Source organism: Mycena indigotica, assembly GCF_014461135.1.
Source record: "Mycena indigotica strain 171206Taipei chromosome Unknown Mind.scaff0001, whole genome shotgun sequence".
Lineage (NCBI taxonomy): Eukaryota > Fungi > Basidiomycota > Agaricomycetes > Agaricales > Mycenaceae > Mycena > Mycena indigotica.
The window spans coordinates 2,937,177-2,959,280 of NW_023503000.1; the positions used below are offsets into that span (position 1 = coordinate 2,937,177).

General features: G+C 50.3%; 2 protein-coding genes across 2 annotated transcripts; both read right to left on the reverse strand.

Annotated features, from left to right (window-relative positions):
• Positions 1 to 4,524: 4,524 nt before the first annotated feature.
• Positions 4,525 to 6,442, reverse strand: MIND_00088000 (PUM-HD domain-containing protein; the record flags this gene model as incomplete). Its single annotated transcript, XM_037357836.1, has 10 exons — positions 4,525 to 4,571; positions 4,624 to 4,752; positions 4,806 to 5,049; positions 5,105 to 5,314; positions 5,361 to 5,434; positions 5,511 to 5,588; positions 5,632 to 5,700; positions 5,765 to 6,074; positions 6,130 to 6,387; positions 6,440 to 6,442. The coding sequence occupies 10 exons, from the start codon at positions 6,440 to 6,442 to the stop codon at positions 4,525 to 4,527; spliced, it is 1,422 nt and encodes a 473-aa protein (XP_037225746.1).
• A 3,052-nt stretch (positions 6,443 to 9,494) lies between these two features.
• MIND_00088100 (uncharacterized protein) lies at positions 9,495 to 10,578 on the reverse strand (the record flags this gene model as incomplete). The annotated part of the gene is made up of 4 exons (XM_037357837.1): positions 9,495 to 9,535; positions 9,590 to 10,221; positions 10,485 to 10,506; positions 10,560 to 10,578. The coding sequence occupies 4 exons, from the start codon at positions 10,576 to 10,578 to the stop codon at positions 9,495 to 9,497; spliced, it is 714 nt and encodes a 237-aa protein (XP_037225747.1).
• Positions 10,579 to 22,104: the final 11,526 nt, after the last annotated feature.

Genomic DNA, 22,104 nt, shown 5'->3' on the forward strand with positions numbered 1-22,104 from the left:
GAATTTAACGTCAGAGGACGAAGCCTTGCTGCGCAACCGTGACGAACCAAAGGTGCGTTCGCTCTTGGGTCGTCCAACGACAACCGCTGGAGGGTCGCGCTCTGGACCTTGGGCGTTTGCACGAGACTTGGAATTGTGATGTCACGATATGTGACGGGCCGCCTTCCCGAGGCGGCAGAAGTCGATGCCATTGGCCAGAATTAAGCTCTCAGGGTTCCGATTCCGCTCGAGTTTTGTTCTTTCTCTTTACCATCAGACAGGTAACGGCAAGGAACGGAGGCAGACGCGGAATCGATAATCAATTCAAGGGTCGATGCTTGCGTGAAATTCTCCAACTTGAAGGTGAGCAGGGAAGCCCGCTGCTCGCCACATTGGGGGTAGCCGAGATAGCAGCAGATTGACGTGTCGCGAGCTTGGGAATTGACAGCGCGAGTAGTCGTTATGGACTCCATTAGTTCAGAGCACATTGAATGTTTGTTCAACGCGAGGCCCGCTGGATTTGAGAGCGCGCATTAGATGTTTATGGAGAATTAAGCACGCACGAAGTATTGTCCTTGGTGGGGGTGAACAGGGAAACCCGCCGTTCGTCGCATTGGGAGAGATGCTGGCCGAGATATCAGTAGACGATGTAGCAGTAGACTGAGGTGTTGCGAGAACGTCTACGCCAGAATTAGCGAAGGCGGATATTCAACAAGGACAACTCTTACTTGGGTGAGAATTTAGCATCAGAGGACGAAGCCTTGCTGCGCAACCGTGACGAACCAAACGTGGGTTCGCTCGTGGTTCGTCCAACGACAACCGCTGGAGGGCCGCACTCCGGACTTTAGCAAAGAGACCCGTGAAGAATTGGTTAAAAGCGCGAGAATATTCTCAGTCGTTATGGACTCCATTAGTTTAGAGCATATTGTGACCCACGCAATGCGAGGCCCACTGGATTTGATAGCGTGCATTAGATATTTAAAAGTGGAGAATTAAGCACGCACAAAGTATTGTCCTTGGTGGGGGTGAACAGGGAAACCCGCCGTTCGTCACATTGGGAGAGATGCTGGCCGAGATATCAGTAGACGATGTAGCAGTAGACTGAGGTGTTGCGAGAACGTCTACGCCAGAATTAGCGAAGGCGGATATTCAACAAGGACAACTCTTACTTGTGGGAGAATTTAGCATCAGAGGACGAAGCCTTGCTGCGCAACCGTGACGAACCAAAGGTGCGTTCGCTCTTGGGTCGTCCAACGACAACCGCTGGAGGGCCGCACTCCGGACTTTAGCAAAGAGACCCGTGAAGAATTGGTTAAAAGCGCGAGAATATCCTCAGTCGTTATGGACTCCATTAGTTCAGAGCATATTGTGACCCACGCAATGCGAGGCCCACTGGATTTGATAGCGTGCATTAGATATTTAAAAGTGGAGAATTAAGCACGCACAAAGTATTGTCCTTGGTGGGGGTGAACAGGGAAACCCGCCGTTCGTCGCATTGGGAGAGATGCTGGCCGAGATATCAGTAGACGATGTAGCAGTAGACTGAGGTGTTGCGAGAACGTCTACGCCAGAATTAGCGACGGCGGATATTCAACAAGGACAACTCTTACTTGTGGGAGAATTTAACGTCAGAGGACGAAGCCTTGCTGCGCAACCGTGACGAACCAAACGTGGGTTCGCTCTTGGTTCGTCCAACGACAACCGCTGGAGGGTCGCGCTCTGGACCTTGGGCGTTTGCACGAAGCCTTGGAATTGTGATGTCACGATATGTGACGGGCCGCCTTCCGACCACATCGACATCCGCTCAATGTTGAACAGTGGGTTTCCATGTTCACTTTCGAGCAGGATGGACGGATTTGACACCTTTTGGCCATTGACCGCAACTAGGCCAGATGATGGTGTCTCGGCGAAAGAACACAGGTGCTTGCAATCACGAACCAAAGCCATGGCTAGAGGTCCAGAAATTCACTTTGAATCGCAACGAATAGGACCGTAGCAGGGTAAAGCAAAACCTCAAAAGTGTTTTTCTTTTGCCTTGAGGAAGCCGAGCGGGTCCGCGTCCCCTTCAACTTAAATTAAACATAATTTGTTGTCTCAACTTGCCTTGCGACCACTACACCACTATCTACTCCAGATGCTATCCGCAGTCTGTCGAAAATCTCCTCCTGTCTTGACTTAACGCCACCGTCGATGCTCGTACTCGAACTCGCCTCGCCCGTCTTTTTACACTTTGCTTCACCCCCTTCCATGAAAACCTACCACCTTGCCCCAGCTGTTATATCTACTCCAAGCTGCTTCCCAAAATATTGTCCGCAAACAAAACAGGTTGAACGCCTTTGCCCTTTGGCAAGTTGGATGATCGTTTGGGCCGGGTGAGTGCTAAGTCAATGAACGACAACAACATCTGACTTCACATAGACTGTCCCTCGTACTTTGCTCACTGATTTACCGACTATCCGACGCGTCTTCGGGCCTCTATGGCAAATTGCATGATCATGCTATCGGAACTCTCCAGACAGCGGAACTCTTCGAAGAGCGGAAGTTTTCGAAGCGCGGAACTCGCTATAGTCCATATAAACAGGCAGACCGAGCGCCTACGTTATAGAACTTATCGTCTCAACCGAATCGCCCACTTCAAACATGACGCCTAGCGTTACTTCATATCCCGCACCCGCTTTGACAATGATCGACATCCTTGGAGTCATTTTCGAAGCCTGTCTTACCTTGGATATTTCCGTGGAATGGCAGAACGACGTTCGGCAAAAAATGGCTCTTGGAGCGGTGTGCAGGTGTTGGAAACTCGCCTTGGAGTCTATTCCCGCCTTGTGGTCGTGCATAATTCTAGTCCCGCGAATGCCTCAGTACTACATCGACAAAGTTTTTCGTCTTGCCAAGGCAACTCCGAAACGTTTGCGCATCGATATCTACTCGGAATTGGCCCCCACATTCTTATCTTCGATTGCCGCTCCCTTGGTCGCTACAGCGGAGACCGTCACTCACCTCTGCGTGGAGTATTATTCTCACTCCGTTTGGGATACATTCGTCGACCATTTATCACAAGCAGCTGCCAACCCTCCGCCAAACTTCGCCTTACTCAGATCTTTCTACGCGACACCGCATTGCCGATTATGGCCTCCGATTGGTCCCAGTGGCCCACAGCCATTTCGAGCGCATGCTGCCGATCTCCGGCATCTCCATCTCGACGGCCTACCCCCGTCCTCGTTCGTAGTTGGCTCCAACCTGATTTCATTGGCTATCACAAATTTGGACCTGACCGCAGACGATCCGCCTAGCACCTTTGCTACAAACCTACTGGACTCTCTTCATCACACACCCCGCCTCGAAACTCTCCTCCTCGATGTCAATGAGCCATTCTTTGCCCAGTCTATTTCGCACCACCGAGTTGTTCTTCCCCGCCTGAGCACCTTATCATTTCGCTGCACTCTGCCATTTCCACATCTTTGCGGCATGATGCTCTCCTTAGTTCACCTTCCGACATTACACACCCTTTCATTGGGCTTGACCGCAGTGGAAAATTCGAACAACTTCATTTCAGCCAATGAAACTCACCTTTCCACCATCACTGTTCTGCGTTTGATTGGGGATGTTTCTGCTTACATCGATGTCGCCAGTGGTCAAGCAAAACTTTTGTCGTCGTTGACGGCCAGCAGCAGGCTTCGGGATCTCGATTTTCTCGATGCTCAGGGGGCTGTTTGCGTTTGAAGCTGAACGAAATGCCCTTGTTCAAACCCAGTTTCTCGAGATCCTTGCGCATGCGCTTACTCTACCGGCTGTTCGTCTCTTGATCATAACACCGTTACTTTTGCCCCCGTATCCATTATCCCATCAAAATTTGATCCAATCTTTATTGGAGCCCGTTTCAATGCAGGGTGGGGTAAAATATATCTTCGAAGAACACGCATTGTGCCCTGCTTCGGGTGGTGAGCATTCAAATTGTGGTCGCCTGTGGTCCTGGGACTACGAAGGACTTCGACAGGCAACCAGAGCGAGTCATTCCAAGTACGCACACCACATAACTTCCTTTTCCTTTGTCTAGCCATTTTTTCTCCTTCGCGGTTCATGTGATTGTTATTGTTCACTCTTTCCCACATCGTGGACTTACACGTATACAATCTAATACCAGTATGTGTGACATCCTGAGTTGTTAACCTCGGAGTGAGTACGACTTCAAAACTCCACGGAAATCACAGAGAACAGCCCAAGGTCAAGGTCATATTAATAAGCTGGGGTCCTGGTTCTCGACACCAAAGATCGAGGCAGCGCATGACAGAAGGGAGAAGAGACGGGCAGAATGCAACCCGGATGCACGATCAGGCCGATCAGGGACACTCCACTTTTGGTGCGTTTTCTTTTTTCGTATGGAACTGCGACTGTTTTAGAGTCTTGCAGCAGATTGACCATTAGTATTTGCTTGAATAAGTATGCTACGAGTGATGAGACTACAAAAACAAAATATACACAGCAAGAACGAATTAGTAGTGTGTGATGAGATTATATATAGCCAGGTATTGCTTGAGGCAAGAATTATGCACAATCGGGCTTGGGTGTGTGTTTCTGCAATTCCCGTTCGACTATAGAGAAGATTAGCATCAAAAAAAACATAAAATTGGGAGAAAAACGAACTAGAGGTAAGACGTTTGCTGTAAGCGGTCGCATGCCTGCGTATAGTAGCTAGTTGGGGACGAATGACATTGATGAGGGCCTCTTTCTGCTCGCCTTCCGCTACGGCAAGCGCTCGTTGGAGAACATAATCTGAATCGCGAATGAGAAGGGTTTATCGCGGTCTTCTTAATTGGAAAACTCACTGCCGTATTGATCCTTCATGAGCAACCCAATTGGCGTCGGGCCATCAGATCGCACAGCTGGTCCCATCAGCTCTTCAATTATCGCCTTGCGACCGTCTGAGTCGCCAAATATCATTGCCTTTTCACAGACATTGGAGGCGAACTTCTGGCGAGCCATTGATAGCATGCGCCCACGAAGCTGAGTAATGATGGATGATCGGTCGCGGGGCAATCCGTTTTCCAGGATGGACTGGACGACATAGTTCTACAACCAACCAAATAAGCTAAGAGGAAAAAGAAAGGCAAGTACCAGCACTGACCCCAAATTGATCTTGCATGAGATTGGACGTATGACCTTTGAGTAGTTCATCGAGAAGTGGCCGGGTGTATGGTTCGGGAAGGTGACGAAGACATTGTTGCAAGACACGACAGCCGAATGGATGAGAAGCAAGCTCATAGGCGTGGCCGATAAAGGTTGAGATGAAACCAAGTCGGTCGGGAGAAACTCGCTCGATGACCTTCTGAATGACCTTGATTGCGAATTTGTCATGTGGATTCTCCAGTTAGATCACCTACATGGCTCCCGTTCGAGTCTTTGACACATCTGAGAATATGGGGCTCAAGTTCTTGGACAAACTTGGCTTGCTGCTCTGGAGTTACACATTCAAAAGCCTGTCACTGTCGTTAGCTAGGTGTTGAGCTGATTGAAGTTATTCGCGAACTGACTTTTTTGCACGACGCGGCAGCCATAGACGTGGGACGAGAGGTAGATGATATGGCCTTCCATGGCACCAACAAGGGCGTCTTTGTGGACCTGAGTACCATGCTCTAGTAGTTTCTGTATTACCTGTGGCGAGCACATTTGCAAGACGAAGAGGACCAAAGCTGAAGCTACCCACATGATTACCGAAAACATCTTGAATTAGGTGTAAGGTATTGTCGGGGACGATTTCATCGAATACACTTTGGATTTTTTTCACTTGTGGCGTCATTGAGCTCGGTTTGAATGAAACGTGACCCATGTTGATCGCTGCTGAATTCGACGATATGACCTTTGAGGTCATTGAGCTCCCGTTTCTTGCCCTTTGCCGCACAAAACTCGTCCAGCATCGAGAGTGTTTGGCTTTCGAATCGGCGATTTCCGCGCGCCATCATACCAAACCCAGGCCCACCACCGTACACTGGCATATTGAGCATTTGGTGCCCACAATCTAGCTGAGGCGGATAACTCATGGGAGACAGCGGCGGAAACATCATATTGCGCGAGGCGAGCTGTTGTCGCAAGTTGTGCTACATTTGACATTGTCAATAACGCAAGACAATATCAGTGGTGTCAGGCGTATACCTGCATCTCAATCTTCTTCTCCGTCATTGTAACCGGCGTTGAAGGCAGTTGCGATGAAAGCATGCGTGACGGGGCCCGGGGCTGGTAAAGCATGGGAGAGGTTGGATAGTAGAACGGCAGAGGTGAGTTGTAGTCAAAGAAGACGAGCTGCCTTGGGTCAGACAAACAGGCTGGTTTAACATCGGTATATGGAGACATGGGAGGTCGGTTGTTGAGGCAGAGGTGATGTTCGAGAAGTGACTCGAAGGATGTATGTGTCTGACCCCCAAAATTAGACAAAAACTCTTCCTTGAGATATAAACAGACGTACCATTCACTCACTTGAAACAGAGTATGGATGCCTTGCGTCAAGAAGGAATAGGAAGAAATCGAGCAAGAACAATCCATGACTCCGACCCAAATGTCACACCATTGATGATGATACGATAATACGTCAGCCTCATTGATAAGCACTTCCAGCTACCGCGTTCGGTGCGCGCCAATGTGCTGGACGAGCTGTGGGGCACACTGGCGGGTCGATTCATCTCCCGAATCATGCGGGTCGCTACTTGGAAGTTGCCCAGAAGTTGCCTGATTTTCCTCGTGAGTGTTGCCGGTTTCTACCTTCAATGGCTAAATGTCTCTGTCAGCCTCTGGAAACACCTTGGCCTGCAGAACTCCCCCCGTTGTTGTCGCGAAACTTTACCATTAAGAAGCTTGATACGCTGCGCAAGCGCAAGAGGAGAGAGTGGGAGGATGAGTATTGAAGCATATTACCGCTATCTCATCTTGAAGGGCTTTGAGCGCGCCGGTCGGAACTCAGTAGAAGGTCGAAAAATTATATCATGAACGAATACGTCAAGTCATGTCAAGTATTTGTGGTCGAACATTAGTCGTTAAACGTTTCTGTGTCTCCAGAGAGAGAGAGAGAGAAAATTTCGCGATGCATGAATGCCAAACTTCCAAATGATTGGGACATGGGAGCCAATTCTCTACCACCATGGCGCCTTTGCACTTATCTAGGCTTAGCAGCGATATCTCGGGCCCTGGCGCCTTTTCAGGGCTTCCCCACCGAGAAGACAGCTATCTCAATTATCTCGGGCATTATCTTCCATCTGCGCCATCTGCACCTTCGAAGTGCGTGGTCCGCCGTCTCGACCAATTTTCTCGATGCTTCTCAGCCGAAGTGCCCTCGCTTTTTCTGCTGACAAGCTCTGGTAGGACACGGACACTTGATGCTTCACTTGTAACTCGTCATCTCCCTCTTCGCGTCGAAAACCTATTGCGCTCGGTGAAAAATTGAAAAAAAAACGAAAAGAACGTATATTCCCGGTGAAGGTCCCGACAAGGAAACACGCGGTCTTATGTTAAGTTCTCGGATTCAGACTGGATGTCACCGAAAGTGCATGGAGCAAATGAGACAAGGAAGTGAATTGATGACATTTGATTAAGCTATGGAAACATTTCTTGGCAGACATCTCGCTGGATGTGAGGTCCATCTAAGATAAAGTCGAAAGATAAAAGATGGGCAGGAGAGCAGGTCGATAATGACTCGCTGTGGGTTCCCAGCTAAGCCCACAATAGTCCCATGACCACATACGACCACAATTTGAATGTTTGCCGCGCATACCGAGACACAATACATGGGATTCAAAGATGCGTTTAGGTTCGCCGTGTACCGGAAGAGGCTCCAACAAAGACCTGATCAAGCTTGCATGCGAGGCTGGACGTGGGGGGCGAGAATAACGGCGGTATGGCCACAAGGCGAACATTCGGAAGAAGAAAGTGTATGCCGTAGAATTTCGAGGAATTGCGTTTGGACAAAGACGTTATGTGCTTTATCGTACGTAAATAGTCCGTCAACATCGAGAAAGTCCAGATGACGGAGCCTGCTCCCTGTCAACGAAGACAAGAGCTTTGCTGGACCATCAGCTAGCTCAATATAGACCGAAATATCGCCGATGAGACGCAGCACAGCAATGGTCGAAAGGTGGGTCCCGTTCACCGAGATGAAATTGTTCACGTTCTGCACACTGACCAGATGCAGTGAGAGACTGTGTAGTTTCGGAAGGTGGACTAGGGAAAGCAGGAAACCACAGTGATGTGGAAAGGGCATGTTGCAAAGAAAGGATAGGGTGTGTAGGCATGGCAGAACGACTGGTTTGTGGGGCACAGGCTGGTATGTGAAGGACTCATCCACATCAATGAAAAGTGTTTCGAGATGGGGAGTTTGGCGAAGAGAGTCCAACAATGTCGTCGTGAAAGTGAAAGAAGCCGTATCGTCCTCGGCCAAGTAAAGGTTTGTTAGAGACAACGATATCAGGTTGGCACCAACGACAAACGACGACGGAGGCAATCCGTCAAGATAAAGGTCTTGGAGGTTTGTTGCGAGATCCGGAAACGAATGTGGGACGGTATCTCCGAGTTGGCTTTGAGGGCGGGGTGAAGAAGTCGCATAGAAGGATCTGAGCGAGAGAAAGCGGGGTTGAGGACTGGCCGCTGATAAATGGTCGACAAATGTGTTCCAGGCGGAATAGGAAATATATTGAACGGAGATATGAGTGACTGTCTCCGCTTTGGCAACCAGCAGAGCGGCAATCGAAGACAAAAACATGGTATCCAATTCCGAGTCCAGGTCAAGGTCGATGCGCAAACGTTTGGAGCTTGCTTGGCAAGTCGAAAAACCTTGTCGATGTAATACTGAGGCATTCGCGGGACCAGAATTATGTGCGACCACAAGGCGGGAAGTGACTCCAAGGTGAATTTCCAACACCTGCACACCGCCCCAAGAGCCATCTTTTGCCGAACGTCGTTGTGCCATTCGACAGAAAAGTTCAAGGCAAGACAGGCTTCGAAGATGACCCCAAGGATGTCGATCATTGTCAAAGCTTCGTTTGTTGCGGGTGTGGGAGGTGAAGTGACGCTGGGCGTCATGTTTGAAGTGGGCGATTCAGTTGGGACGATAAGTTCTATAACGTAGGCGCTCGGTCTGCCTGTTTATATAGACCATAACGAGTTCCGCTCTTCGAAAACTTCCGCTCTTCGAAGAGTTCCGATGCCTTGATGGCATGCTGATAATGTTGCTCTGAAGTGATGGCCTTTCCCGAAAACGCGTCGTCCAGTTGGTAAATCAACGAGGAAAGTCTGAGGGGACAGTCCAAGTATGCGAACTCAGATGTCGTCGATCCACTGCATAATCTGCCATAAACCAGTCACTGGGCTCGTCGGCGTCCACGATGACCGGATTGGGCAGCAACACAACCCCGACTTCGTGGAGGTGAGCAGGGAAGCCCGCTGCTCGCCACATTGGGGGTAGCCGAGATAGCAGCAGATTCACGTGTCGCGAGCTTGGGAATTGAAAGTGCGAGCAGCCGTTATGGACTCCTTTAGTTTAGAACATATTGTGATCCACGCAATGCGAGGCCCGCTAGATTTGAGAGCACACATTAGATCTTTCAAAGTGTAGGCATAAAACACGCACGAAGTGTTGTCCTTGGTGGAGATGAACAGGGAAACGTGCTGGACGGCGCGCAAAAGATTTGAAGCAGTATTTGGATGGCCATTGAGATCAATACCGTGCTTGGATTTAAATTCCTTGAGGATGTGGTCAACGAGGAGAATGTCGAGGTCTTCACCACCAAGTTGTAATGGTTGGCGGACTCGACTTCGTAGACGCCGTCGCGCATTTCGAGATTGGATATATCGAAAGTTCCACCACCAAGATCGTAGACAGCGACGATTCTAGCTTTGCTGCCTTTGTCCAGTCCGTAGGCGAGAGCAGCCGCCGTGAGTTCGTTAATGACACGAAGGACATTCAGTCCAGCAATTTGCCCAGCATCCTTAGTAGCTTGCCGTTGAGCGTCGTTGAAATAGGTTGGGACTGTGATGACAGCGTGGTCGACTTTCTGCTTCAGGTATTGCTCCGCCGTTTCCTTCATTTTGGTTAACACCATGGAAGAAAGTTCCTCTGCTGACTGTCGACTCAGCAGCTTGAAGCCATCAAATTTGGAAGAAGAACATACGAAAGTTTTCTTCCCTCCATCGTATTCAACCTGAACAGCTGGCCTGCCGCCACCCTTGCTGACGATGGCAAATAGCCAACAAACAGAGTCACTAAGGCAAGAAAAATAGATTGACGAACACGCCAGTGTTTGCGGTTGTCGGTAACCGCCTTGTCATTGAACTGCCTCCCATAAGGCGATTGAAGACGGTGTTCGTCGCATTGACCACGGCTTTTCGCCGGGGAGACCAACAGTCGCTCACCATGATCAGCAAAGGCAACAGAGAGAGGGTGATGTGCGGGCGCTTCGAGTTCTCACGAGACATCTTGCCTTCCATGACAGAAACACAAGAGTTGGTGATTCCCAAGTCGATACCAACGACTGCTAACGACTGGGCCTGGTGGTAAAGTCAGAAAAGAGTGGTTGTAATCATTTACCGTGGATGCATACCGCTGAGTTTTGAGCTCATGGAATGAGCCAACTTAGCTCCCTGAAAAGCATGAGAGAGCGTTGAGCGGCGGAAGATGACTACTTACGCCTTGCCGACGGGCCACACTAGCGCAAAGTCTTTGTTGCCCCACTGCTTGTTCTCGCCCAGTCCAGCCTTCTATTCTGCCCCCCCCACGGTCCCATTAGTGCTTCTCTCCCTTGCAACCGAACAGCCCCAGACTTCCGCTTCGTCTTGCAACGTCCTCGTAGAGCATTGTCGTGTGGTGGTGGTTCGTTGACAAGCAATGATTTCATCGAAATCGATCACATGCGCTTTGTCATAAACGCGTTTTCAATTGTCATGGCCGCTGCACGCGCTCTGCGGCTCTATCTCTCTCGAGACACTTGCGAAACTCGTATTAAGAATGCGATTTGGAATGCACAAATTCAATTCGAGTTACTGGGAAGTCCGTTTTACAGATCAATGTGGTTAGCAGCGCACTATCTAGTACCAACTTCACTTTAGCCACTAGTAATCAGCCTTCGTCAGTGACCACTCGGCGTCGAGGAACAGGTCTTGGCCGTGGTGGTGGAGGTGCCAGCGGGATGCTCTCGGTCTCGGTTTCGGAGTCCTGGACTTCACGCTCCTTGCCCTTTCTACTTGCCCCCGCCCCATGACCCTTGCCACGACCCCCTTTCTTGCCACCTCAAGCTCGAGCTCCACCTCCTCTCTCCGAGCTTTGTTCACCTGGGCGATGACAAGAGTTTCCATTTCTCCTCCGTCGTCGCTCTCGGGAGGTTCAGTCAATGCGCTGACGGTGGAAGCGATTGAGGCTCCGCAGCTTGATTCAGAAGAGACACCGTCAGTTTTTGGAGCCGTATATCTGCAAAAATTTCAAGTTTAGACATACATGGTGACTGGAGAATGAGATGGGACATCCAGTACACCGCTACTACAACAGGCGTTTACACCTTGAGCAGCTAATTGGCAGTGATAAATAAGATGTTGGCGAGCGCCAGCAACAAACCTTTGGTCTCTTCAAATTGTGGTGGGGTTGGAAGATTGTGGGAGAATGTGTGTTGCTTGGACTGCCCGTTCACGGAGCGGAGTAAAGATAATCATCGACATGAACACGTGATCAGTCAAATTCTCTGTCTTGGGCGTTATATTCTTCTGCACCAGAGAACAAAACTGGTGATGCAGTTCTTGAATCAACCTGTAAAATCAAGCACACCCGAACTGCATGATGGTCGGCCACCTTTGACGGCCAACGAGGTTTGACTGCAGGGCTTGTTGAGGAGGAATTGGGTTGATAAGCATGGATGCAGACTTGGAGGTATTGATGCGTTCTGCAGCAGGATTCAAACTGGTTTATAGAGACTATTCACTGTTTCTACTGCCCATAGAGATGTAATTACCAAGCCTTGTGAAGGCTTCGCTGATGGTCTCACCGATGTCTACTTGACCAGACAAACCCGCCCTCTTTGCTTCTGCAATGGTGTCAAACCCCAGTAAAGGGCCTGTGCTCATGGAGGCTTGGTTGAAGAAAACCATGCTCTCACGTCCACATTCGTCGCCATCGGACAGAGGCTTGGAGTTTTCCGGAGTGGGACGGACATCTCCTTGAGTGGTGACGAACTTGATGCCTGAAGATATTTAAGCTAGCACCCACAATAATATTAAGCACCGAACTTACCATCCACATCAATATTGAAATGCCAGAACAGGGCGGAAGGGTAAACTGCCAGTGTCCAGGGAGGCAACTGCACCACTAGGCCCTCTTCCCAAATAACCAACCACGTCCTGAGATCATCGTTGAAATGAGCTGGAAGTTGCTTAGTCAAGTGCTCCAAGAATCGCGCTCCCACACACCGTTGGCCAGCACGTAGATAAACAGCACGCAGACTCCTATCTGGTTTTTTGCTGTCGGCATGTGGCCCGCAGGAGATACGAGATTGGCCAGGAAACCAAGCATTTAAGCAGAAACACCAAAAGAGTCCAAAGAGAGGACTGATTCCGTGCTGGCGTTTATGCCAAGCAGATTCTTTTTTGAATCGTGCAGCTACACCAGGAAACACCTTGGTGACCACGTCCTCGACTAACCCACTAGCCACAGTTAGCACTATGACAGGGCCAGAAAACGGCAGGCTCACATAAGCCTCTGGATGATGGGTAGCAAGAGGAACCTGGACACCCTATCTTCATGCCGGCGATGCCACTCAGTGAGAAATGGGGCCTTTGGTCCATCAGCCAATGCAAACAGTTTACAGACAACAAGAATACCTTTGCAGATTGTCGGTGATGTCCGATTATTATTGCCATATGAGGCCCCCGTCTACCATCCTGACACTCAGCGCGTAATGCGGGGTCTTCCAGATCACGGCCAACCAACAGGTCGTGTGCCTCTTCAATTTGCTGCATTGAATCTTGTTCCAAAAACCAAGGGATACGCGAGGAACGATACATGAAGATGACGTCGTTGCATCGATCGACATAAAAAGTAGGGCGTTCTTGTGATACGCTAAAAGAATTCAGACATGGTTACCAGAAAGATTGCCTAACTCACACGTCTTCCTTATGATAGTAGGAGGGATAAAACAATCGAATATACTTGTGCAGCGCCTCTCCCTTGACTTCAGTTGAATGCCAGAGCTGCAACAGCAGAGCCCTGCTCAAAAGAGGTGGCGGAACGCCCTGCAACCCGCTGGAGGCTACAGAGGAGTCGGAGGAGAGTGAGAACGATTGGGACTGCAGCCACTGTCCTCTTGACCAAAGTTTGGCCACCTCTCTAGACGCGCTTGCCTCAGTTTTGGGGCCTCTACGGTGAGATCTGTTGCGTTTGCTGCCAGCACCTCTTCTACGTCTCTTCGCCGCTGAAGTGACGCTCGCGCTTGGGCCGTCATCTGCAGTTGATGCTGATGCACTCTGTGGAGAACGTAGGCGCCGCCGTTGACTCCGTCAGTGAAGGCGAGGCCTTCAGAAGTTTCCAGTCGCCGTCAGGTTGTATCAAGGCGCGGCTTTTTGGAAGGAGATAACGATCATCCTTCTTACTACGCTTGGGAAGAGGCCCTCTTTCTGCCCCTTTGAGCGAGGCAGGAAGGTGGGATGACGGGAGGTGGTCCAAGGCCGAAGTCGTCTCAACGTTGAGTTCAAGTTCAGGGTGTGAGGCGGGGCTAGGCTTGTTGGAAATGCGAGGTCGTTTATGGATGAGTGCGTGGAGGTCCAAGCTTGATGCGCGAGGAGAAGGCGGTAGGTTGGCTAGCCTGAGCGAACGACGTGGGCCAATCAGGGCCAGCAAATCGTTGTATGGGTTGTGCAAGGGCTCGTCCTCGTAAGGTTGGGCTGAAGCCTCAAGTCCACCGCGGTGTTGCGCATGCTCCTCTTTGTACTGAGGCAGCAGATCAGCCAGAAGACAATTGCCCTGGTACACGTTTTCGTATGCAGGCGCCAAGACGTCAGAGCTTTGTTTACGCTTGAGACCGCCCGTGGCCTGTGCCCACGAAGCCCGAGTAAGTACGGAACTGCAGCGGTTCTTACGCACACACCTGTACGCTCCTTTGGCTCTCCAGGACGCGATTGTCGTCGCGCCAACCGTCCCTACTAGTCCTTCCCGCAGAGAGCTTGGCAGAGCCGGCCTCTCGAGGAGGCACGCAACGCAGGGACACTGGCACCGGGCCACAAGAGGCTGGCGTAGAAGAGAGCATTGAGGAGGCTAGAATACGCGCTATAAAAGCGTTTGAGGCCACATGAGCACTGAGGAAAACCTACTCACGTTGGTGGAGTAAACAAAACGCGTCTGTCACAAAAGTCACACACAAACGTCACAGACATACATTGACGCGTGATGAGCTTGAATGCTCAAGTAATACAAAATACTCAGGGTAGTCTCAGTTTACCCAATGCTCACATCTGGAAGATCAGAAGAGAGCTCAATCACAGCGTCTGAATCCTCCTCCTCCTCCTCCGAGTCGTCGACCTTCGCATCAACCTTCGCTTGGATGAGACCTTTTCGTTGGACAACTAACTGTTGTGCGTGGGCTTTGGTGCGAGAAAGCTCCGATTCAGCTTTCATAAGTAGCAATCCCTTGGATTCATCCTCGTGCTTGACGCCACAAAGTAGACCAAGGACAACGCCGTGTTGGCGAAGCGTGATTTCTTCATCCGGCCAATACGCTCCTCCCTTTGCGCGGCACAATCCTCTAGCTTGGCTACCTCAGTCTCGCGGCGACGGCAAATTGTCACAAGGTCATCTCTTTCAGTAGTAAGATCCTTGATATCCGCGGCAAGACGATGCTGGGCATACCTGAGGTCGGTGAGTTCACTTCGCAGCGCCGCGTCGCAGTCAGCAGGTCCCGGTTCTTCTCCTTGTCTCCAGAAGGTCGAGGAGAGTTCGTGATAGTGTTCGGTGACTCTGTGAAAGCACTTGACGCGGGAAGGGCACGCGATGGCCTCGAAGACGATCTTGAACGCACCCAAGGATGCCCAAGTTCATACTGAAGTGGACTGTACAGAGTGTTGCAACAGAGCTTGCATCCCCTCGTGGTTCTTCGGCAGTTCGAATGCTAAAGGTAGCTGGGCTGGCTAACTCTTCGTGGATGGTTTCGTAGACTAATGCTCTTGATGCGTGACTCTGGGCAGCCGACATACAACGCCTATGGCCATTCCCGCGAGCACGGCTCTTCGAGTCGAATTTGATACAGGATGTGTTGCATTGACCAAGCGAAAATTGAGCTCCGAGATGTCGATGGGCTCGATTGCAAGCCATCGGACGTGGTTGAGTATTCTGCAGAGGACAACGGAGGTGTTTCCAGAACTCGGAGTTGTGATAGTCGACGAGTGAGATCGAGAGTTCGGAGGCCTTCGAGCGCTGCGTGCATAGTATCGGAAGTGCCAAAGTCGTAAAAGTCGCACAGTCTGTAAATGCCGGCTGAGTGAAACAAGGGCAAAAAAACAACGAAAGTGGGATCTATCTCGTTGAGCAATGTGGCAAGAGTATGTTTTTCCGGTGAGAAGTTGTCGACCCTGGATTGGAAAGAAGAACGCGCATGGTGGTCATGGGCTTTTTACGTAGGGCTGTCGTCGTTTGTAGCTGGAGACTTCTCCATCGGAAGTATGTTTGCGGGCGGACTGTCATCACGTTTAACAGCAGGAAATTTGTTGATCGGTTTGGGAAGAGGTCTTGGCTTGAAGTTACCAGGCCCGTTGCCTGTAGTTAAAGTGGGCAACGAAGGAGGGATGGACAAAGGCTTGTGCAATACGCTGGCTTTATGATTGAGACCAGCCAGACTCTCGGAGAGGTTGGCTTTTACAACGGGAGTTGTGGTGTACTTTTCACCCAATGCGGACGACATGCGAGGCTTTTTGTGTTGGCCGGTGCTGAGTGCAATTGGAGGAACTAGTGAGTGCTTGCGCACACGTTTTTTCCCGAGGGAAAGACTTTGGCCTTGTTTCGCCAGGTTCAGGCTGCAAGCATGAGATATGAAAAGATGGTTTCAGTATTCACGTACCTTCATCGCTCTGTCAATGTTCATAGAAGGCTTCTTGGCCAGACAATCTCTTGTGTCGGCGAGATATCTGTTCAAGTCTTCCTTGTTGACCTCGTCGATCATTATCTCGGTGGCGTGCTTGCAATGCTGAAAAGGATGGGCGGAGGCGGAGGAATACTTGGAGATTTGTGTGACTGTGCCGGGATCAGCGCCTGGCACTCCAGCTTGAGACACTAAAGAAGCTTCGACTTATCCAACTCATCTCGCGCGGAGAGACGACCTCGCTTCCCAAATATGCGCATTCAAGCTTGCCTCGCATGTTCAAAAAACTCAGTTAACACCGAGCTCATCAATGCTTACCCGCAAAACATCGAAACGTTGCATGGGCTCGTGGACAAGGAGAAGCCGCTGTTCTTTGCAGACAAAAATTTGGCGCTCAGGCGATCGAGCGTGCTCCTAGGTGGACGTTGCGGAAATTGACAGCAACCTATGTTGCTCTGGGTTTGGCGGAGATTGCTCGGCTGGTGGGGACGATGTGCGATCGTTGCTTTTGAGCATGGTGTGTGCCTTGTCTCTTAGGGCTCTCAACGATATAACGTGTCGTCTAGACCGAAGCTTTTTGCGCAAATTTCCGCTTCGGGCACTGTTACATTCTCCGACCCGCCTCCGCAATTTTCAAGGGAAGGAGTCGACTCCATGTTGGACGAACCAAGAGCATTGGTGATGAGATGCAACTTGAATGCTACAATTATTTTACCCGTACTTGGGGTTTCTTTATGCTGACGACTAACGCTGACGTTGCTGATTCGGAAATTGCCATTTGTATGTACCAGAAATGAACGAGGAAAAAAAACTTGAGCCACCGCTCAACGCCATCCAAAGCGCTCCTTCTCCAGGTCATACAATCCTGTTCCACGAGAATACCGCAACGTGGTGTTGGTATTGTGATGCGGGTCATTAGATTTGTTGGAACACGACTTTGCGTCGTTGGGATAGATTATTGTGGCTTGGTACTCCCTTGCCCAGGCCTCGATTTCTCTTTCGGCATCAGCAACAGTCACGCCAGCATTAGCAAGGTGTCGAACAACGTTTTCCACTCGAATCGCGTTTGAGGCAGAGTATGGTTGACGAAGGGCCATGTGGCTGGGTGCCACCACCAAACCTTCCCGGCGCAGAAGATCAGCATACATCCCAGGCGTAGCAAATATTCCAACTACGCAGGACATCCATTCGTTGCGAAACGAAGAGTCCCCACCAGTCGGCCTAAGTCGGGCAACCGTACGACTTGCTTTGAGGTCGTCGAAATGAGGGCTTCCATCAGCCTCTTTACGAACCCCCACGAGGCCAAGAGCCTTGATGCACCGTCAGATAAGCATGCCAGACCTCAGTTGGGTCGTCAGCTCGTGGGTTGTTGACGCGAGGTTGGACAGAGCGATGGGAGCCTAAAAGAAGAGGCAGCTGGGAATGACCATGCAAGCTGGAAGTTGCTGTCGCTGGCTCAGGATTACGCCAATTGGCAAGGATATAACGCTGCATCTCCGTTTTCTGTTCTCTCGGAGTATTGTGGGCTTCAGTGCAAAGAGCTTTGATGCGGGTGAGTGTGTCGTCGTTCCCAGGCTGATGAGCTTTGCTTATAAGTAACTGAAGCTGTCGCAATGTTCGTGGCATGCGGATCGGGTGGTGGAAAGGAGAGGGCAGGTACACCTCTGGACGTGGAGGAAGGGCATGTTGAGCAACTGATTCGGGTTCAGGTCTAACAAGTCGTAAGCCACATTCTGACTTGGACAGAGCGTTGGCGTTCTCCGTTGGCATGGCCAGAAGGAGTTCTTGTACACGCTTCATAAGAGCCTCGCATTCTGTCTGAGAGAGAAGAAGCTGAGATTGCAGCTGACTTTGTTGGGCAGAGGATTCGCGTATTTCTGCCCTCAGATGGGCAACCAGCGCAGTTGCGTCCGCTTTCGCCCCTTCAAGCTCGTGGATTTGATCCTGTTGTACCTGTTGAGTACGACGGCCTTCTTCAACACCGTCAGCAAAATAAGTATCAAGCCGCTTGTCACGGTCTTGGAGTGCCCGTTGAATATTTGGAGACGACTTTTTAGCATCGGAAACATGGGCTTTGTAGGCGCGACAGGTAGTGCAGTCAGAAGCGTGGACAACTGCATATGCAAGATCGCATTCCCAATCTGAGGATATCTGATCCTCGCGCTCAGAAAAGTTTCTGGCGCGTTTGGGGGTAGGTGATTGGGCAGAAACCGCGTAGGTCGAGTAGGCAGTCGGCAATGAAGCAACAAACGATGAAGATGCAGACGAAAACCCACTCGACCGTCTTGAACTGGGAGAGCTCCTGGGTTGAGAAGTAGGCAATCGCGAGTCGTTGCTGGAGGTAGATGTTGAGTCCCACGACGAGGGCAACATTCTTTCCAAAGCACAGAATTTGTCCAGTCACAACTTTTGATGCGAGTTCACAATCCGTTTAAAGCCGAATATGATTTGATTGACCGATACTCCGGACTGTGACAAATGTGACGGACATTTGGGATCAGAGCGACAAAATAATAACGCTTGTCACATCATGTAATTTGGCTCGAAGATTGTTGCATATTTGGCTCAGAAGTCTGCTCTCGGATCTGGCCGCTTTGCAACGAGAGATGGGCATAAGCCTGCAAAAGAAAAGCAGCTTTGCTAGGTCTGTCCGGTAGATTTTACCCAAATGCCGAGCTATTTTTCAGGCTGACCTTACTAAGGTCTTGGCGACGATCCACGCCCCACCCATATTTTTGGCCTAAAAAACCCAAATCTTGTACATATAAAGAAACTCTGTCATTAATAATGTTCTCTCACAAATGGCAAGACGTCAAAAACAGGAAGCAATGTATGATTTTGTTCAAGCGTCTACTGAGGCAAGCTGGTATAAGAACTACTATATGTAGGTTTGCTCGACGCGCCTCAGTCCATGCCACTCAGTCAACCGGGGGAATGCACAGGAGGCAACTAGCTTTTGTATCTTTCCCAGTGGAGTCCATGATAGTCCCAGGTCCAGTGGCGACCGCAATTCGAATGAACACTGTCCGAAACATGACACAGAGCGTGGTTCTCGAAAATATGTTTCCCTTTGCCATGAATGGAAACGGGCTCGAATAGGGACCTGATCAAGCTCGCATGCGAGTCTGGGTATATGGGTGAAAGTAACAGCGGTACAACCAGGTGATGAACAGTCGGAAGGGCGAGTGCATGCGCAATGATATCAAGGAATCGTGTTTGAACAAGGACCTTCCGTCCCGGATCGAACTCAAGCGTGCCACTCGCATCGAGAAAATCTAGGATTCGGAGTTTGTTGCCCGTCAACCAGACAAAAGCCTTGCTCGACCGCCGGTAAACTCGATATAAGCAGAAATAGCCCCGATTAGACGTAACGTAGTCACTTGAGAGATTCGAGTTGCGTTTATGGAAAGAAAGTCATTCGTATTAGACAGATTGGCGAGACGCAATGCGAGGGTCCGGATTTGTGGGACATGGAGGAGGGAGATCAGGGTACCGCAAGCGTGGGGATACGGTGTATCACAGCAAAAAGCCAAGTAGTTCAGACGGGGAAGAACAACTGGATGGTAGGAAGGAGACTGGGCAATGAAAGGCTCAGTGACATCGATAGCGAGGCTTTCAAGGCGGGGAAGTTGACGAAAACAGTCCAGTAAGGTGGGAGTAAAAGCGGAGGAAGCCACGCGGTTGGAAACGAGATTATAGTGTCTGAAGACCAATGTTTTAATGTTGAAGCCGGCCATAAACGAGCAAGGAGGTAGTCCGTCGAGATGGAGGTGCTCCAATGATTGAGCAAGACCCGGAAAGGGACGAGGGAGTGTTGTGGCAGAGTCGATCGAGGTATCGGCTGGGGGTGGCGGAGAACTTTCTGAGTGAGGAAAAGGTTGGTCGAGGGTTCAGTGCCGATATGTAGCGGATAAATGCACCCCAGACGAAATAGGACCAATATTGGAGGGAGAGATAGGCAACCGATGACGCTTTGGCAACCAGCAGAGCGGCAATGTGAGATAAGAACGTGATGTCCCTCCCCGAGTCGAGGTCGAGTTCAATGCTCAAATGTTTCGGAGTTGCTTTAGCAAGCCAAAAGACCTTGTCGATGTAATACGGAGGCATTCTCGGGACCAGAATGATGTGTGACCACAAGGCGGGAATAGACTCCAAGGCGAGTTTCCAACATCTGCATACCGCCCCAAGAGCCATTTTTTGCCGAACGTCGTTCTGCCATGTGATGGAAATATCGAAGGCGAGGCAGGCTTCGAAGATGACCCCAAGGATGTCGACCATTGCCAAAGCTTCATTCATTGCGGGTGTGGGAGGTGAAGTGACGCAAGGCGCCATGTTTGAAGTGGGCGATTCGGTTGGGACGATAAGTTTTATAATGTAGGCGCTCGGTCTGCCTGTTTATATGGACCATAACGAGTTTCGCTCTTCAAAGAGTTCCGATACCTTGATGGCATGCTGATAATATTGCCACGAAGTGATGGCCCGATCCAGTTGGTAAATCAACGAGGAAAGTGTGAGGGGACAGTCCAAGTATGCGGACTCAGATGTCGTCGATCCACTGCATAATCTACCATAAAGCAGTCACTGGGCTCGTCGGCCTACACAATGACTGGATTGGGCAGCAACACAACCCCGACTTCGTGGCGGTGAGCAGGGAAACCCGCTGCTCGCCACATTGGGAGTGCTGGTAGCTGAGATAGCAGCAGACTAAGAGCTTGGGAATTGAAAGCGCGAGCAGCCGTTATGGACTCCATTAGTTTAGAGCATATTGTGACCCACGCAATGCGAGGCCCACTGGATTTGAGAGCGCGCATTAGATATTTAAAAGTGGAGAATTAAGCACGCACAAAGTATTGTCCTTGGTGGGGGTGAACAGGGAAACCCGCCGTTCGTCGCATTGGGAGAGATGCTGGCCGAGATATCAGTAGACGATGTAGCAGTAGACTGAGGTGTTGCGAGAACGTCTACGCCAGAATTAGCGACGGCGGATATTCAACAAGGACAACTCTTACTTGTGGGAGAATTTAGCATCAGAGGACGAAGCCTTGTGCGCAACCGTGACGAACCAAACGTGGGTTCGCTCTTGGTTTGTCCAACGACAACCGCTGGAGGGTCGCGCTCTTGACCTTGGGCGTTTGCACGAAGCCTTGGAATTGTGATGTCACGATATGTGACGGGCCGCCTTCCGACCACATCGACATCCGCTCAATGTTGAACAGTGGGTTTCCATGTTCACTTTCGAGCAGGATGGACGGATTTGACACCTTTTGGCCATTGACCGCAACTAGGCCAGATGATGGTGTCTCGGCGAAAGAACACAGGTGCTTGCAATCACGAACCAAAGCCATGGCTAGAGGTCCAGAAATTCACTTTGAATCGCAACGAATAGGACCGTAGCAGGGTAAAGCAAAACCTCAAAAGTGTTTTTCTTTTGCCTTGAGGAAGCCGAGCGGGTCCCGCGTCCCCTTCAACTTAAATTAAACATAATTTGTTGTCTCAACTTGCCTTGCGACCACTACACCACTATCTACTCCAGATGCTATCCGCAGTCTGTCGAAAATCTCCTCCTGTCTTGACTTAACGCCACCGTCGATGCTCGTACTCGAACTCGCCTCGCCCGTCTTTTACACTTTGCTTCACCCCCTTCCATGAAAACCTACCACCTTGCCCCAGCTGTTATATCTACTCCAAGCTGCTTCCCAAAATATTGTCCGCAAACAAAACAGGTTGAACGCCTTTGCCCTTTGGCAAGTTGGATGATCGTTTGGGCCGGGTGAGTGCTAAGTCAATGAACGACAACAACATCTGACTTCACATAGACTGTCCCTCGTACTTTGCTCACTGATTTACCGACTATCCGACGCGTCTTCGGGCCTCTATGGCAAATTGCGTGATCATGCTATCGGAACTCTCCAGACAGCGGAACTCTTCGAAGAGCGGAAGTTTTCGAGCGCGGAACTCGCTATAGTCCATATAAACAGGCAGACCGAGCGCCTACGTTATAGAACTTATCGTCCCAACTGAATCGCCCACTTCAAAC